The sequence below is a fragment of the Hemitrygon akajei genome, chromosome 15, assembly GCF_048418815.1.
Source record: "Hemitrygon akajei chromosome 15, sHemAka1.3, whole genome shotgun sequence".
Classification (NCBI taxonomy): Eukaryota; Metazoa; Chordata; class Chondrichthyes; order Myliobatiformes; family Dasyatidae; genus Hemitrygon; species Hemitrygon akajei.
Genome location: NC_133138.1, coordinates 39,841,189 through 39,859,879, shown reverse-complemented (window position 1 = coordinate 39,859,879; position 18,691 = coordinate 39,841,189). Strand labels below are relative to the sequence as shown.

At 42.0% G+C, this 18,691-nt stretch overlaps 1 protein-coding gene across 1 annotated transcript in view; it reads left to right on the top strand.

Annotated features, from left to right (window-relative positions):
• Positions 1-16,191, top strand: part of LOC140739558 (uncharacterized) — a 36,591-nt gene extending 20,400 nt beyond the window's left edge. The window contains exons 4-5 of the mRNA XM_073067954.1: positions 1,602-2,037; positions 13,414-16,191. Of these exons, the coding sequence (XP_072924055.1) occupies positions 1,602-2,037; positions 13,414-15,836 (2,859 nt within the window). The 3' untranslated portion in view covers positions 15,837-16,191. The remainder of the gene's footprint in view (positions 1-1,601; positions 2,038-13,413) is intronic.
• The last annotated feature ends 2,500 nt before the right edge of the window (positions 16,192-18,691 follow it).

The following is an 18,691-nucleotide window of genomic DNA, read 5'->3' as shown; positions in this document are numbered from 1 at the left end:
CAGGTTAACGGATGTCAATGATAACGACCCGGAAATAGAAGTAAACCTGGTGACGACAAAGGTCACAGAGATTGCCGCGCGCGGGACAGTAATCGCAGTGATCAATGTGCATGATCGAGATTCTGGGATGAACGGTGAATTACACTGCAATATTCCACCACATATTCCGTTTAAGTTGCAGGCATCATCGAGCGACCATTATAAACTAATTGCCAGTGACTCGTCAGATCGGGAAAACACCGCACTCCGTAATATTGCTTTTTTCAGAGACACAAGTCTGTGGGTCGAGGGTTAAACGGAAATTCATATTCAGATTCATATTCAGTTTATTGTCATTTAGAAACCACAAATGCAATGCAGTTAAAAAATGAGACAACGTTCCTTCAGAATGATATCACAAAAGCACATGACAAAACAGACTACACCAGAAAATCCACATAACGTTTGTTATTAACGTTTGTCAATCCCCAATCCAGAGGCCGGAGAGGCTGCTGCGTACCATATCGTATTAATATCGCGCTACTATCTTAGCGCGTTCCCCGGAAAGGAGCTCCAACTCCAACTCCACCAGACAATACAAGACCAAAAACTAAAGCTACAAGACCTGCACAAAACCATATAGTTACAACATATAGTTACAACAGTGCAAACAATAGCATAACTGATAAAAAAACAGACCATGGGTACAGTAAAAATATTCCAAAGATGTTAAAAGGTTATAAGTTCAAAAGAAACCACCACATAGTTTCCACAAGTCCTCATTGTCCCGATAGACTCTTCATCCCACGCAGGCGGCAGAAGGGAATAATCCCGCTATGGACTTCCACGGCGCCGCCCGACTCAGCCTCGCAGACGCAGCACACAATGAAAACTCCGTCGAACCCAGCCTCGCAGACACAGCACACACTGAAAGCGACTTGATCGCAGCGGACTCCGAGTCCGTCGAACCTCCGAGCCTCCGACCATCCCCTCCCGCACAGCCTCTCCGAGCACCATCCTCTGCCGAGCATATTAAGACACCCCCGCCGACGGCCATCGGCAACGCGACCCCGAGGACTGGGCGCCTGTTCTTCCCAGCAGATATCCGGACCTCACAGCAGCAGCAGCAGCAGCAGCAACAACTAAGAAAGTCTTCCTGGAGATATCCAGATGTTCCTCCGTGCTCCCACGTCAGTTTTTCATCCGATTATGATGGCGCACGGCACTCAGCGTCACAAATAACAGATAATCAGCTCCGAAGTGGCCGCAGCAAGCTGCGTCGCGCCGACGTGTTGGATCTTTTCGCCTGGGATTCGGGATATCCTCCTTGATCGACGAATAAAACTATCCAGATATGGGTTTCTGATGTCAATGACAACGCCCCAAGGTTTGCCCGGTCCTCTTATACAGTTTATGTGATGGAGAACCACGCTCCAGGTGCATTTATTTTCGCAGCAGCTGCAGTTGATCCTGATTTCGACCAGAACTCTTATGTTTCTTGCTCCTTTGTAGAGAGCCTTATCCAGGACTTTCCAGTATCCTAGTTTCTCAACATTAATTCTGTGAATGGTACCATTTATGCGCTGCGCTCTTTTGATTATGAGAATATCAAAACGTTCCAGGTCTACGTTCAAGCCCGGGACGCTGGAGTACCCCCACTGAGCAGGACCGCTGCGATGAATGTGATCATCTTGGATCAAAATGACAACGCTCCAGTAATAGTTTCACCTTCAGCAGAGAGTGGATCAGCAGCTGTGGAGTTCGTGCCGCATTCAGTAGGTCAGGGGTACTTGGTCACCAAGATAATGGCAACTGACGCAGATTCTGGTCAGAACTCGCGGCTGTCCTATCAGGTGCAGAGATCCACTGATTCTAGTTTATTCAATATTGGGCAAAGCTCGGGCGAAATTAGAACAGCTCGTAATATTTTGGAGTCTGATGTCACTACACAAACTCTAGTAATTGTGGTGAAGGATCATGGGCAGCCAAGCCTTTCCAGCACGATTACAATTCTCCTTACAGTTACGGACAACATCACTGAAAGAAGCATTGAAAACAGTAATTTTGTAACGAAGCCCGAACATTTCTCTGACCTGAATCTTTACTTAATTGTCGCTTTCGGCTGCACTTCTACCCTCTTTCTTGTCACATCATTCTCCTGATTGGCATCAAGTGTAGCATGAACAGAAACGTTAGCCAGGACTACAATTCACCCAGTTGTTGCTACAGCCTTCAAAATTCTAACGACAACTTTCACCTAAGACATCAAGTGAAGGAATCCTTAAATTACAGTAGAGCAAACTCGTTGGGTTACGTACCGGAAAACCATCATTATTCTGTTTGTTTGTCTCCAGAGTCAGCGAAAAGCGATTTCTTGTTTCTGAAGCCGTGCTGCCCGCCAATATCTCAGGCCCAATGTCAATCTCTAAATATCGGATAACAATTCCACTTCGAACTCTCTTTAAAACTAAGAAATTGGACCAATGTGAAAAATAATTAAAGAGAACCCGAAACAAAGTCCATTGTTTATGAGGCGAAGAAATCGTACATAACTATAAATCTTGATTGGAAAGTGCAATATTCAAAGACAAAGTTTCGCAATATTTAATCCAGGTATCGCAAACCGGCATGTGTTAACTGTTATAGAAATTCGACGATGAATTTTTGACTCACACTCTCAAGACTTTGTTGTTATATAAGCTGCACCAAGCATGGTGGTCCCATGTAAGTCGTTAATTTTTAATGTGAATTAAAGTGATTATAATTCCTTAGCATTCAAAAAACAAAGCGATTTGTGTGAAGTGCATAACCCAAAATAATACTCATTTACTCAACAGCCGAACCATTACAGAACGGCTTTGCAGATTTGTTGGGCGGAATTGCCCAATTCTTCTCCTATGTCTGATATATTATTATTTAAACCTATCGTTCCTCGGACGATAATGGGAATAGAAACGGGACAAGCGAAAAGCACACGAGCCACATCAAATTGTAAGCTATGATAACGGTTATGATGATATATTAAGCCGAAAAACGTGACAAGCAAACCGGGAGTATTATGAAGAAAGGGAGTTGAAGTAAGACGCCCAGTTATTAATCATATGGATATAAATATCCAAATAGCAGAGGGACAATGTGGCTGATTAGATGAAATAAATGATGTCAGCATAGAAGGTGAAGATACAGCAGGAGGATTAAATAAATGCTTTGATTTTGTTTTTACTGTCTCGTAGGGTTCAAAACCTCAACCAGAGCCATATGCCCTAATGAATTCCACGGAATCACCACCCACTAGTTATAGAAATCTCTCCTCATCTATGCTCGATAGGGATGGCCCTCAATTCCAAGCCTGTGTCTCCTTGTCCATGGTTTCCCCAGTACAAGAATCAACTCTATCTCGGCCTTTTAATATTCTAAATTGAGTAATCAGATAGAGAACAAGAGAAACATTATTAAAATTGATAGACGGGGAGACTGAGATAAAGCTTGTTAATAGCAGAACTCTTGCCTGGAGAAGATGCAAATCTAACCAAAAGAATATGAGCAAATGAACTAAAGATCACTAGCGCAGCGAGTTACGGAATGGTGCTGTAGGGAAAACCTGAAATGAAGGAAAATGCTGTTTTTTCTGTGAATGGGAGAAACGGCGTTCTGGCCTTATTGTGGACGATACAAAAATAGGTGGACGAGCGTCAGGTGTTGTGAACCATGGTGTCTGCAGAAGAACTAGACAGATGACGAGAAAGGGTAAAGAAGCGGCAGATGGAATATAGTGCAGTGCAGAGTATGATCTTGCACTTTGTTAGAAGGAATAAAGGCATAGGCTATTTTACAAACGGGTCGAACATTTAGGAATCAGACGTGCAGGACTTCTTAAAGAATAACTTGCAGTTTAAGTCGTTGGTAAAGATACAAAAGTAATATTAGCATTCATTTCGAGACAATTCGATATAACAGCAAATATGTAATGCTGAGGCATTATGAATTATTTTTCATCCAGCACTTGGAGTATTGTGAGCAGATTTGCGTCCCTTGTTTTCGAAGGTTCCTTTATTGCAGCTTGTAAACAAAGTACTCAATTGCGCAGTGATGCATGGATATTTTCTCTTTCACTTATCAGCTGAGGATAAAATAACTTCTCTGGCACCAAACTTGCAGTGTAACAATAACGTTCGTAGGGAAAGTCATTCGAAATTTCACAGCTGCTATTGTCCATGTCGGCCTTGACACTCCAAATACAAACTTTGGAATGGAATCTAAAGATTAATAAAATTTCTCATAAATAAGAAACAACGCGGGAAGTAGTAAAATTATATTCGCAATTATATTGGGCTCGTTATCTAAGAAAAAAAACGGAGCTGGCCAAAGGGTCCAGGACCAGGAGGCACAGCTTCCGAATAGAAGGACGTCCTTTTTAAAATAGATGAAGAAGTACTCAGGCCGACAATATCAACAGACTTGTATTTCTATATTGCATGCTAAAGAACAAAAGCAAAGTGTATTATTCGCCATTATTCTAGTTGTTCTGAAGTACTGAAGAAGACAAGAGCAAGTAGAAATGTCTGTTTTGTTTCTCCAAACTAAATATTTATCGAACCACTAACACCCTTCTCTTTCCCTGCAAACTCCAATCTCATGTTTGACATTGTGCGCGAAATAACACTCTAAATATACTTTACCAAACTAGAAGCATGAGATATACGATTTTATCATGCAAATAAAAGTCCTAAAATTGTGCGCAAATATTGTTTGAATAAAAGTGAACAATTATTTCCATTGCGCGTTAGCAGTATTAGATTATCGAACTAGTCACGTCCGTGCACTTTTCTCCAACAAACCTTATTTAAACGCCTTATGTAAAACACGAAATAAATTTTAAATTTGATGATATCTATAGCGTCATGTTTCCAAAATCTCAACCTGCGTACCTGAAATGTTACAATGAAATACTCAAGAAATATTTACGTTGAATGGTAATGAGGTTACATTTCCTTAAAAGTAATAATTCATAAAGTAATAATATTGAAATTCAGTTGCGAACAAACTGATATTTATACAGAAGACATTTTGTTACTACACTTAAGGGGTTCCAAAATAAGTGTCAGTATATGCATGCATTTTTGCTATGTAATAGAGTAACTGTCGAAGAATGTACCCTGTTTTACCGTATTATATTGTAAGAGAATTCACCACGTTATTAAACAGAAATAAAAAACACAGTCCTCGGTATAAGGTTAACTCTTTAATACGTGATCACAGGGAGCCGTTGCTTTACGACTCATACGATGCTAGGTTACGTCTTAAATTTATACGGTAAATTTTTGGCGATAGCCTATATTCATTGAAGTTTAGAATAAACATAGTCAGCAATTTCCAGAAGCACTTGCTAGATATCAATCAATTCACAAATATTTCCGTGCAGTACACAAAATTAGAACTGCATTTCTAGATTCAGTTCCTCTATAAACCAGTCTCGGCAAAAACTAGGACTACTTCAATTCTGGCATGGTTTATTGCAAGGCAGTGGCCGCGTCATATCCTGTCACTCTCATGTTCCAAATCTTAGGCAATACTGAGCCAGTCAAGCTTGACAACAACATTGAATACAAAATTTAATTTTCTTCCCTCGTCCCTTCGTTTTGTCCACCTTTTCAGGACACTTCTCTTTTTCCTCTGGATAGAGAATGCCATATTCATGGGGTAAAATCCTTATGTATAAACAGGCTTTTTCATCATATTCTGGATAGAAAGATTCCAGTTTAACTGGTACGGGTAATTTTACAGGAAGAGCTGCAGGCAGAGCTACCCAAGAGCCAGCACATCGTGCAAAGTTGACCACTAGTGTGATCATTACAAATTAGCCCATATGGATGAGGGGTTCCCACCATAAATAAAGCTTTTCGCTACAACTAATCCTTCCCAATAACTGACCTGTCCTGTTTTATCTGCACTTGCGCTGTTCACTTGTTTGAGAAGCTACGTGAAATCTAGGCATTATGATCTGTTAAATTACAGTCAGGCATATACCAGCCATTAAAGGAATCTCTCTTAAAGGATAGCGATCAGAATGACATTTATGTAGCTTGTACTTTTGTTGCTTATTTATTTCCTCCTGTATCCATCCCTTCCTTTTTCTCCTACCAATAATGGCTTTTGAGGCAGCTGGCTATTTTATCGCGCATTCTTGCTTGTCGTTGAAGGGCGTTGACTTTATGCACAGGAATCCCAGACAGACAGACAGACAGACGGACAGACAGACAGACATACTTTATGGATCCGAGGGAAACTGGGTTTCGTTACAGCCGCACCAACCAAGAATAGTGAAGAAATATAGCAATATAATACCATAAATAAAGAAATAATAAGTTAATCATGCCAAGTGGAAATAAATCCATGACCAGCCTATTGGCTCAGGGTGTCTGACACTCCTAGGGAGGAGTTGTAAAGTTTGATGGCCACAGGTAGGAATGACTTCCTATGACGCTCAGTGTTACATCTCGGTGGAATCAGTCTCTGGCTGAATGTACTCCTGTGCCTAACCAGTACATTATGGAGTGGATGGGAGTCATTGTCCAAGATGGCATGCAACTTGGACAGCATCCTCTTTTCAGACACCACCGCCAGAGAGTCCAGTTCCACCCCCCACCACATCACTGGCCTTACGAATGAGTTTGTTGATTCTGTTGGTGTCTGCTACCCTCAGCCTGCTGCCCCAGCACACAACAGCAAACATGATAGCACTGGCCAGCACAAGCTTGTCAAACGTCCCTAGCATCGTCCGGCAGATGTTAAAGGACCTCAGTCTCCTCAGGAAATAGAGACGACTCTGCCCGTTCTTGTAGTCAGCCTCAATGTTCTTTGACCAGTCCAGTTTATTGTCTATTTGTATCCCCAGGAATTTGTAATCCTCCACCATGTAAACACTGACACCTTGCATGGAAACAAGGGTCACCGATGCCTTAGCCTTCCTCAGGTCCACCACCAGCTCATTAATCATTTTCACATTAAGCTGCAGATGATTCTGCTCGCACCATGTGACAAAGTTTCCCACCGTATCCCTGTACTCAGACTCATCTCCCTTGCTGATGCATCCAACTATGGCAGAGTCTGTGTTGTAGTTGAAGTCCGAGGTGTAGATGGTGAAGAGAAAGGGAAACAGGACAGTCCCCTGTGGAGCCCCAGTGCTGTTGACCACTCTGTCTGACACACAGTGTTGCAAGCGCTTGTACTGTGGTCTGCCAGTCAGGTAATCAATAATCCATGACACCAGGGAAGTATCTACCTGCATCACTGTCAGATTCTCACCCAGCAGAGCAGGGCGGATGGTGTTGAACGCACTGAAGTAGTTAAAAAACATGACCCTCACAGTGCTCGGCGGCTTGTCCAGGTGGGCGTAGACACAACTCAGCAGGTAGACGATGGCATCCTCAACTCCTAGTCGGGGCTGGTAGGTGAACTGGAAGGGGTCTAAGTGTGGCCTAACCATAGGCCGGAGCTGCTCTAGAACAAGTCTCTCCGGGTCTTCATGATGTGGGAGGTCAATGCCACCGGTCTGTAGTCATTGGAGCCACTGGGTCGCGGCGTCTTCGGTTCAGGAACGAGGCAGGACGTCTTCCACAGTACAGGAACCTTCTGGAGACTCAGGTTCAGGTTGAAGGCCCCATATACGCCCAACAACTAACGACATTAGTTCGTGTAGCATATTCATAAACTAAGACCAAGTAAGTATTATTGCTTTTCCCCAGCATAATAAACACCAACTGACTACAGAAATAAGTAATTTCTTCATAATTTAGTTTTCGGTCTTCCCTTCTTCAGGAGAAGACAGTTTGTACTTGGTTCCCTGTATCCAGCCAGCCATCCCCCAGACTTGCACAGCAGTCCTTGTCACCGGAATCACCTGATTTCTCCCCCTTTCTACCTAGAATAAAGGGAGTCTTTCATAAGCGTCTTTACATAGTCTCCAGGTTTAAAGGGGTGGGAGTTTTTTTTTCTCCCGCCTTAGGGATGGCAGCAGCTACATGTCCTCGGTTTGCTCTTAGTGCTTAGCCTAACAACTTCTATGGTTCACTTATCGGTTCTGAGCTGGCACGTTTGCGCACTAATCAAAGGAGGCAGAGAGAACGGCGGTATAGGCCTTTCCCTTAATACTTCGAACTGAGTCAATTTAGGTGTGCGTCTCACTTGATTTCTTAGAATGTATAATGCTATGGGAAGAGCCATTTCAAACCAGTTTCCTGACATACCTTAGCCAATATATATTTTAATACTCCATTTATTCTTTCTGCTAGTCCCGAGGACTGCGAGTGTTATGGAAGGTGGTATTCCCAAAGAAATTCTAACGCCGGACCCAATTCCTTAATTAACTTTCCTGCATGGAACCCCAAATCTGGGAATAATTTCCTGCATGAATATCTTAACCGCAGGTAGGGGTCATCTTTTCTAGTGGGAAACGCCTCCCCCATTTGGAGAATATATCTAGTTTTACCCATACTTATCACCCCCACTAGCAGGTATCTATCTGTAAATTGGCAACTGGTGCCGACGCGGGTGGAGAATGATCAAATTTAACAGGTGACTTTCCTCCATTATGTCACTAGCAAATCTCATAGCTTTGCAGAACCTGTACCGCAATTGTTAGTCTGGGTGCAAGCCATTATTCATGTATAATACCCGATTCCTGTGACATACAAGGAGATTATACGGATGTCCCCACACCCTCTCAGAATCCTGAAAACTCTAGTTTTCCTTTTATACTCTCTTATCCTTTTGCGGAGTCCCGTCTTTGGCGGAAATAAAACTTTGCAGATTTGAGGTAAGAGTTACGAGAGTACATTTCACCTACATATGTACTAGTATAACTTTTCCTGCATTAGCGGCTTCTTTAGCAGATGCGTCCGCAGCAGCATTTCCCTTACTTATGGGGTCTGAGCCATTAGTGTGAGCTTCGCACTTAATGACAGCAGTTTTGTTGGGCTGCTGCATTGCTTATAACATTTTTATTAGATACATATGCTAAATGGGTTTTCCCGCAGAAGTAATGAACCCCTGATGTTTCCAAAGTGATCCAAAATCATGTCCCACTCCAAGGCCTGCCTAGAGTCCTTACAGATGTTTACTGTGTGTCACTCGTGTTGGAGCAAATAGCTCCGCTGCCTGAGCTGAAGTTCCTTGGTGTTCGGTTTGTACCTCTAAAGTTTCAAAGGCAGTCACTATCGCATCGCTTTCTAATAGGGTGTGATGGCTCGACTTGCACGAAGATCCCTCGGTATAGGGCATTAATTCTCGGTTATCAAGTGGTACAGCGTATAGGCTTTAACACAGTCATGGGTATCATGGTGCTCTTTAAAAAATCAAATTTGACCTTTTAAGTATCCCGTGCGGGGGGCGGCAGTGAAATGTTGCGTAGCAGTTGAGCTATGGAGCAACATTGCAGTAGAGGGGTCAGCAACATACAAACAAGCTGCAGTATTAACGGTGCAACCTACTTGCCCTCTGCCGCTGTCGTTACCAACGTCCTTAAACATCCTGGCATTCCTCTAACCGCTAGATGCAATAGGGTGGAAAAATGTGCCACTGGTCTTCGGAAGCTACCTTGGGTTCATACTGCGCTTGCGAAAGCTCATTTTCATTCACATACAACTGGAACGGCTTGCTGTAATAGGGCAGTCCATTGTATTGTATCAGATGCATTCTGCGTTACAGCGGCTCGTAGGACAGTATCATAGGTGCTATGTTCAGGTACTCAATGTCGACACTAATTCGTCATTGCAAGGAATGGTATCATCTGTCTGTTGGCAGAAGGTCTGGGAGACTGAGCAGTGAGAGTCACACGCTCCGGCCTCAATCGACCGGTTGCTTTGTGCAATATATACCCGAAATATGTCACTGTAGTCCGGCAAAGTTGGAAGTTTGACAAGGAGGTCGTACGTCCTCTGGCAGCAAAATGATTCAACAACGTCACACATTCTTCTGTAAAATCAGTCAGTGTCTGAGAGGCCAACAATAAATCGCCTGCATATTGCAAAATCATGCTGCCTCCAGGCAGTAGTAAGTTTACTAGATCATCATGAATAACGGCTGCGTAGAAAACTGGACACTGTAATCCGGCAGTAAACCTGTTCACGTGTATTGCTGTCCATTATATGTGAAGGCAACCAGATATTGACTGTCCTCATGCAGTGGTATAGAAAAAAATAAGAAGAGTACAAATCAATCACCGTATACCAGTATCACTTTCGGGTCCGGAACCTTCCGTGAAATAGGCTGGACTTTCTGATTTATAGACCGCAGTTCCTGGATAAACCGCCTCTCACTCGGCCTCCCTGGTTTGGGATTGGATAATATCAGCGTATTGCAAGGGCTTTGAGTTCATCGCAGAATCAGTTGTCGAATAACGACTCTATGACGTTTATTACCCTTGATGGCTTCTGGAGTTGGCAATATTGTTTGATGGACAGTAGTCGGGGACTTTGTTAAAAGTCACCTGATGTGGAACTATTGACCATTAATCTTACATGATTAGTATCTGGGGAACTGCCTATGATTTCCAATCAATAAGCATGAAAGGTGATTTGATTTCCAGTAAGGCATGGGGCGGTGAATTTTGGCCCCTCGGGAAGAGCTCCTCGTGTTTCCTTTTGAACTGAATCTTAGCTGCTATTCACTCAGGGCCAAAATATCCCTACTCGATCAGAATATTAGACCCTCTTACCTTCATGCTAAAATACTTGGTACTATAATCGTCATCAGGATCTGGATTCCTGAAGGCCACAACACAATGTAGTGCAGATACTAGTTTTTCAGGTTCTATTCACATCATTCAATAAATCTTCCACTTTATGTGGTCTTCTATTTGCTGCCACAGCCAATCTCACCAGGCTTTCCCCCCACTGTGTCAACTGTAGAGAACTGCATTACAGTGCAGAGCTCGGGTTGTCTATTCTCAGGGGTTTCAAGATATAATCTTTCGGAGGTACAATGTATTCCCCATTTAGTGTTTAGAGTGCTTGGCGTCGAAGCAAATTAAGAGGTGCGTTCTCTGCTATAACAAGTGTTTCATCAGTCGAAAATTTCCCTGCTTGTTTTTAATTGACTCAGACAGCGATTCTATCATAGGAACTCTGGTTATCTCTGCATTCTTAACACTTTTGCTGTCTTTTGGTAATGCCAATTCAGGCTGGTCAATTTAAAAGAATGTGCTACCTCTGATGGGGGACAATTTATGAGTGTTTTTTTTTTCCTGCAAGGGTTGCCCTGCACTAGATCCCTGGAAAGCTACTAGTATATTTCCAGCTTTTATGTATCAGGACATTCCCTACTATTAGCGAGGAGCCTGGAGAAGAGTCTGAGATAATCGTCGACCTCTCTATTATTATTTCTTTTATTATCTGGAACCTCTAGTTAAGGTGTAGGTAGTGCTATTGGAGGATATAGTCCGGGTCTGAGACGGTCAGAGCCGAGGGTCCTGATGCGAGTACCTCGGCATTCTGCGTAATTTGCGTAATTTGGTTTAACTTTCAGAGGCTGGTGCCGATTAGCCGTCTTTTCCCATGTGTTAAAACACCACATTATATATTCTAAATTCCAGTTAGGATTTCCGCCTCCAGCTTTTGTTTCATTTCGCCTGTATTGAATGTTTTTTTAGAACAACGGATCCACCATAGAGCCAATCCCCATAACTCCACCCATAGAGATCAGGAGAGAAAGTTTTCATAAAACCTGTTGTCTCTCGTTTCGAACCAAATCTTGTCATCGAGAGACTACAGGAAACCAGCGGGCCACTTAAGAGTTGTTTGGTCTTCAAACTTTTGACCTGCTTTCGTGTATTCTTATTCATTGACACCTTTGCCAGAGGATCAGATGGCTGCGATTGAAAAGATGATTCTCCTCAGGTCTTTTTCTGTGATTCTTGCTTTGAAACGTACCGTTATTATTACCCATTTTCCTCCTCCAGCTACCGTTGAGACAATTATACAAGATCGAATATTCTTTCCAGGTAATAGTTACAATGTCTTCTACCCCATTGGTTGACAAACCATCTACCATAGGCCAAGGTCTCCTAACATTTAGTCTAAATGTACTCTCCCGATGCTCTCAGGCTCCCTTCTACCAATCCCACTCTTGTTCCATTACTCTAAGTCATGAGTCACCGGCCGGTATGCGACAGCTCCGGCACACTCGTCTAGTCTGGATCCCGCTTCCTTGAGCGATTCTCTGTAATGAGCTCACCCCAGTCGAATATTGACTTCTAGCTTTCAAGTAAATCTCACGGATAGGTTCGTTCGGAATCTCTTATCATAAAGATCCTATCCCCGTCGCCAAATTACAGTCTAAGAATCTACCCTGTTTTACCGTATTTAATGTAAGAGAATTTCACCAGGTTATCAAACAGAAATGAAGACACAGACCTCGGTATACAGTTAACTCTTTAATGTGTGATTACGGGGAGCTGTTGTCTTACGATTCGCACAATATTAGGCTACATCTTAATTTTTTATAGTAAATTTTGGGCAAAAGCTAACAGAAGAACATAGTCACCGATTGCAAGAAACACTCGTTAGGTATCAGCCAATACACAAATGTTCCCACGCGGTAGTAAAATTAGAACTACACATCAACGTTCAGTTCCTCTATCAGTCAAACAGGTCTCGGACAAAGATATTGGCATTAACTATTGCTAGCTATTGTCAGCTAGCACAAGCAAGACAGCGTCTGTTTCTTATCCTGACACCCTCATGATCCAAATCTATTGCAATAGTTAGCTAGTAAAGCTTGACAACAAAATTGAACATACAATTTAATTTTCTTCGAGATGTACACATGGATTGAAACTGCCCCAGTACAATGGCCCTTCAGTTGTAAAAGCTCACCCGCAATGATTCTTCGAGCAGCTCATATCATAGACCAAATGCACAAATCTAACTGCCACGGTCGGATACGAGGGTAACTAAACAATTCATCCAATTGGATCATAGAAATGGTCATGGAACCTATCTGCTCTCTATTGCATACTGAGTAAACTTCTAGGTCGTGTTAAATTTACGGCCAGAATTCCATTTAATGGGTATTGTTATAGCTTACGATGATAAACGTTGAAAATAAAATAAAATGAGCAATTGTATCAACAACTACATTTTATGGTGTGCACCATTAAATATAGGAGAACGGTACAGCTTTAAGAACATCAGTTGTAATTGACAAAAAGAACTGGTTGTGTCGCTGTCTACCAATGAAAAACTCAATTTCACAGTTGGATCCATTGCCCCTCCCTCGCCCAGAATAAAAGGACAGAGTCAACGAAGAGACAACCATTACGTGCGTTTACATTACGGTGTTAATCTGAGGCGTAAAAAATCTGTCTGTTTAGATTCGGTATTTATCTGCCTGCGTTTACGTCTTGTAGTAAGGACTTGTTCGGAATGAATTGAGCAGAGGCCTGGATTTGTAAATTAATTGACTGCGGAACAATGGCGTCCAAATCCATATTAAGCATCACTGTAATTGCACACAGTTTTATCGTGTGTGTCCCGGATCAAATTCAAGGGCAATTTCTTTATTCTATTCCCGAGGAAATGGTCGAAGGGACAATTATTGGGAATATCGCTCAAGATTTGGGATTGAATGTACCGCTTTTGTCAGCTCGTAAATTTCGTCTCAGCTCTAATGACGGAGAACGGTACATGAAGGTTAGTTTGGATAATGGGCTTTTATCTATTTGTGAAAGAATCGACAGGGAACGTATTTGTGGGCAAATAGAGTTGTGTACTATACCTTTGGAAATAATGCTGGAAAATCCATTAGAGGTGTATCGCGGCGAAGTGGAGATTCTTGACGTAAATGACAATTCTCCTACATTTCGGGACACACATATTGCCTTACAAATGTCTGAAGCCATTACACCAGGGGTACGTTTTCGGCTTAAGAGCGCGGAAGATGCTGATACTGGAATGAATACTATCGCTAATTATACAATCAGTTCGAGTGAGTACTTCAGTGTGAAAACACGGAGAACCGAGGAGGGTATTATAACTGCTGAGTTGCTGTTAGAGAAACCTTTGGATCGAGAGCTACAATCATCCTTTCAACTGGTGCTTACTGCTGTGGATGGTGGGAATCCTCAGAGAACCGGAACAGCTCAGATTCACATTACTGTACTGGACTTCAATGATAACCCTCCTGTATTCGAGCATGATGTTTACAGGGGCACTATTACTGAAAACACACCACAAGATACCGTTGTGTTAACAGTTAAAGCAAACGATTTGGACGAAGGGTTGAATGCAGAGCTAACATATTCTTTCAGTGATGTTAATACTTTGCGAAGAATGCGTGATTTGTTTTCCTTGGATCCAAAAACTGGAGAAATTCGAGTCAAAGGGCCGCTAGATTTTGAAAAATCAAACAGCTATTCACTTGATATTCAAGCTGTTGATCACGGGTCACCTGCGATTACGGGACACTCGAAAGTGCTGATCAAGGTAACTGACGTGAATGACAACGCACCCGAGATAAAAGTGAAGTCAGCCACAATCCAAATCCCGGAAAATGCTCCGCCCGGAAATTTAATCGCCTTGGTTGATGTTATCGATCGTGATTCTGGAGAGAATGGTCAAGTGCGCTGCGAAATAGCACAGAACGTCCCTTTTATGCTACAAAGATCGTCCAATCATTATAAATTAATTACAAGTGGAACGTTGGACCGTGAAACTGTGTCTAATTATAAAATACTTATTTCAGCCTGGGATTTGGGGTCACCGTCACTGTCAGCAAATGTAACCATCCATATCGTAATTACAGATATAAATGATAATGCCCCACGCTTTACTGAATTGCCCTACAACTTTTACGTGACTGAAAATAACTCTCCTGGCGCTTCTATCTTCGCAGTAACGGCTTCAGATCCTGATCTGGAGCAGAATTCCTATGTTTCTTATTCCATTCTGGACAATTACATTCAAAACTTGCCAGTGTCTTCGTACCTGAACGTTAACACTATGAACGGCACCATTTACGCTCTGCGATCTTTTGACTATGAGGAACTGAAAACTTTTCAGATCCATGTTCAAGCCCGTGACGCTGGAGTGCCACCGTTGAGCAGCAGCGCTACTGTGAATGTCATCATCCTGGATCAAAATGACAACGCGCCAGTGATTGTTTTACCTTCAGAGCATGGTGGATCATCAGCCGTGGAAACCCTGCCCCAGTCAGCAGATCAGGGGTACTTGGTCACCAAGATAATGGCCACTGATGCAGATTCTGGTCAGAACGGGCGACTCTTTTACCAAATGGTGAAAGCTACTGATGCCAGTTTGTTTATTATCGATCAAACGTCTGGTGAAATCAGAACAACGCGTAAAATCTTGGAGGCGGATCTCAACACACAAACTTTGACAATCTTGGTGAAAGACAACGGGCAGCCAAGCCTATCTAGTACAGTTACCTTTCACATCACAATTTTGCAGAATAGCACCGAAACTCCCACAAAAAACAGTAATTTAGTGAGAAATTCAGAATCTTTTTCCGATCTAAATCTTTATTTGTTGGTTATTTTCAGTTGCACTTCCATTGTCTTTCTTCTGCTTATCATTGTGCTTATCGGGATCAAATGTAAACAGGAGAGAGGTAACCCCCAAGAGTATACTTCCCCCAGTTATTTTTACAAACGTGGGGATATGCAGGACACTTTGAATCGAAGATCTGCAATGGAGGAAACTTTACGCTATCCTGGTACGGACCAGGTAGTCCGCATGCCAGGACTGCCTCAGTACTCGGTCTGCCTGTCTCCAGAGTCAGCGAAAAGCGATTTCCTTTTTTTGAAGCCGTGCGGCCCTGCCATCTCTCAAGCCCAATGCTAAATTACAGAGAACTACAACATAAACGTATGCTTATTTTATGAAACGTATGCTTATTTTGTGTGTGCTTACTTTTGTTTCTATTCTGAGATGTAGGATACTGGGGTAAAGTATTTTAGAACATATTTCTTTTCAGCAACTTATTTTGTAATTTTCTGTTACCGAAGAATATAGTTGTCATAATGGTCAAAGATAAATTTACATCAACCGGAATCCACCCGTCTGAGCGTGGCATCTGTTACCTTTGGAGAATCTGAAAGCAGCTCTCTTACGTACTTCTGCATCCAACAACAACTGCGTATTTTTAATCCTGCCGAAGTGCGCAAAACAGGCCCTTCCCCCACCTTCCTCCCTTGACCCCATCCAACGATCTGCTTCGCAGGGAGAAGTGATTTGTATACAACATTTCTATTCTAATCCCGAGACTTATTAATTTGGATAAATCCCCGTGGCTTGATCCAGCGTTTCTTGGGATACTTTGGGAAGCTCGAGAGTACATGGCAAAGGCCTGGTGGAGATGTATCCACAGTTTATTTTTGTCAAGTCTGGGGTACAGGCAGGTGCTTTATGATGCACCTATACTGAAAAGAGTTTTCAAGAGCAACCCAGGCAACTGCAGGCCGGTGACGATCTCTGCTAGGAAAGTTACTGAGGGACGGGGGTTTCTGAGGGCAAGTATCTACCAGCATTTGCATGGGGAAGAACTTAGGGGAACAGCTTAGTTTTGTGCTTGCGATGTCGTGTCGCACAAGCTGGTCTGAGGTTTTTGAACAGGACGACGAAATCAGGGTAGTAGATATTATCTGCATAAAGTTTTACGAGGCCTTTGACATGGAGCTTTATAGTTGTTTAGACTGAAAGGGTAAGTCACATGGGATCCAAGACGAGTTAGTCAGCTGGATAAAGAATGACGAAGTGGAATGATTCAGAGTGTGCTAGTGGAGGGTTGTAATTTATATTGGTTGCCTGTGATCAATGGAATGTCAAAGGTATCGATGCTGAATTCATTCTTATTCGTTATTTACATTGACTGTTTGCATGAAAATAATGTTTACACGGTTATATGTTTGTGGAAAATAACAGAAAAGGGAATGTACTAGAGAGTGAACAATATTATCTAAGCTAAATTCAACGTCTTCTAGATAAACTGTACAAGTGGTCCAAAAAATGTTGATCAAGCATAAGTTAGACAAGTGCGACCTATTGCAACTTGTTCCATTAAACCAGGAAGTATGTGCACATTAAACCCTGCAAATCTGAAAAGCATCATAGAACAGAAACCGAAAGGCGCAGATATATCGTTGCCTGAAAGTAAAGACAGCGGTACACAGTGTGGGGAAGGAACAATTTAGTATATTTACTTTCATAAGCCACTATTTAGATTACTGATTCCGTACTTTATGTTGCAACTCTGCGGTTCGTTGGTAAGACTACACTTATAATATGGTGTGCCATTTATGTTGGCCGACTAACGGAAAGGTATCAATAGCTGGCAATGGTACAGAAATATTTCGCAAGGTGCCACCAGTACTGGAGGGCTTATGCTATAAGGACTGGCTGGACAGGGTAAACTTGTTTTAACCAGTAAGTTAGGAGACGGAGCATTGACCTTATGACGGTGTATAAAATCAAACTAAGACAAATAAGAGTAGCGTTGATTTTCATGTTGGGCGGCATTGACATGTTCAGCCAAAGAACTGATCTTCGAGTTGTATTACTCCCAGACTCTAATACAAGAAATTGGTCATCTCAATGTGTTTGTTCTGCATTGGTGAAACAAAAGCAGATTGGGTGATTGATTGCAGCGCACAGGCGTTTAAACATGCATCCCATAGTTAATCACGTTGATTCGATGTTTAATTAACACGTTGACCTTTCTGAATCTGGCTTCCCGCATTGTTTCAACGAGGCAAAGGCAAGGCAGCAAGACTGAGGGGTCATCTTCCAGATGGGAATGTTTCAAAATTTAATTTTGAATTAATTTTGTTGTTTCTTTCTAACTGTCTGAATCAAAGCTGATCTACCGGTCTACCGCCTGCACACAGGCCTTAATGCTTCTTGATACTAATTCCACCTGCGTGTATTAACTTCATATTTCTCTATACTTATACCATACTCATTCGGGACATGTACAATGACGCTTGAACGGTATTAATATCCTGCCTCCACCTCCCCCTCTTGCAGCTCATTTCCATTACCAATTACCATTGTGTGAAAATATTCCTCTCAGTTCCCCTTCAATTTTGTGAATAATTATAAAACCATAATGCTAAAATGTGTGAACTTGGAATACAAAACCAAGGTAATTTAAGACATTGAAATTTATTATCTAGCATACAGAAATAATGCAAAATGTTTACATTTAACAAACTTGATATGATTACAAATTGAACTGGAGCTTGGTCAAAATGACCTGGACGTTTGTGAGTGTGAGTTTATTTATGGTGATCTTGTCTCTTAGCAGAAAGGATTTTGCTTAGTAAAATAACAGAAATAATGATAAAATATGGTTCATTCAGAGGGTGGGGAGCATCTGAATTTTTTATCGGCTTTAGACTTGCGCACAACTATTAAATAAAAATCACATTCTACATTTTCAAAGCAGTGTGTTTTTCGCTCTGACAAATGAATACTGCCCAAATTCTGCTTAAACATTTTCAAATAATTTAATAATTTATGCTGGTATCACTACGCTGATTTTTGAATCTTCGATATATAATTTGATTTTCGTCGCTCACTTGAGAATCAAAGCCCTTGTGTTCAACAATTTAACTGTTTGTTACACCAAAGAAATCATTGAAGATTGTTAGAGCTACAGAATGTTTTCGGATTTGACGTGGCGTACTTAAACACGCACA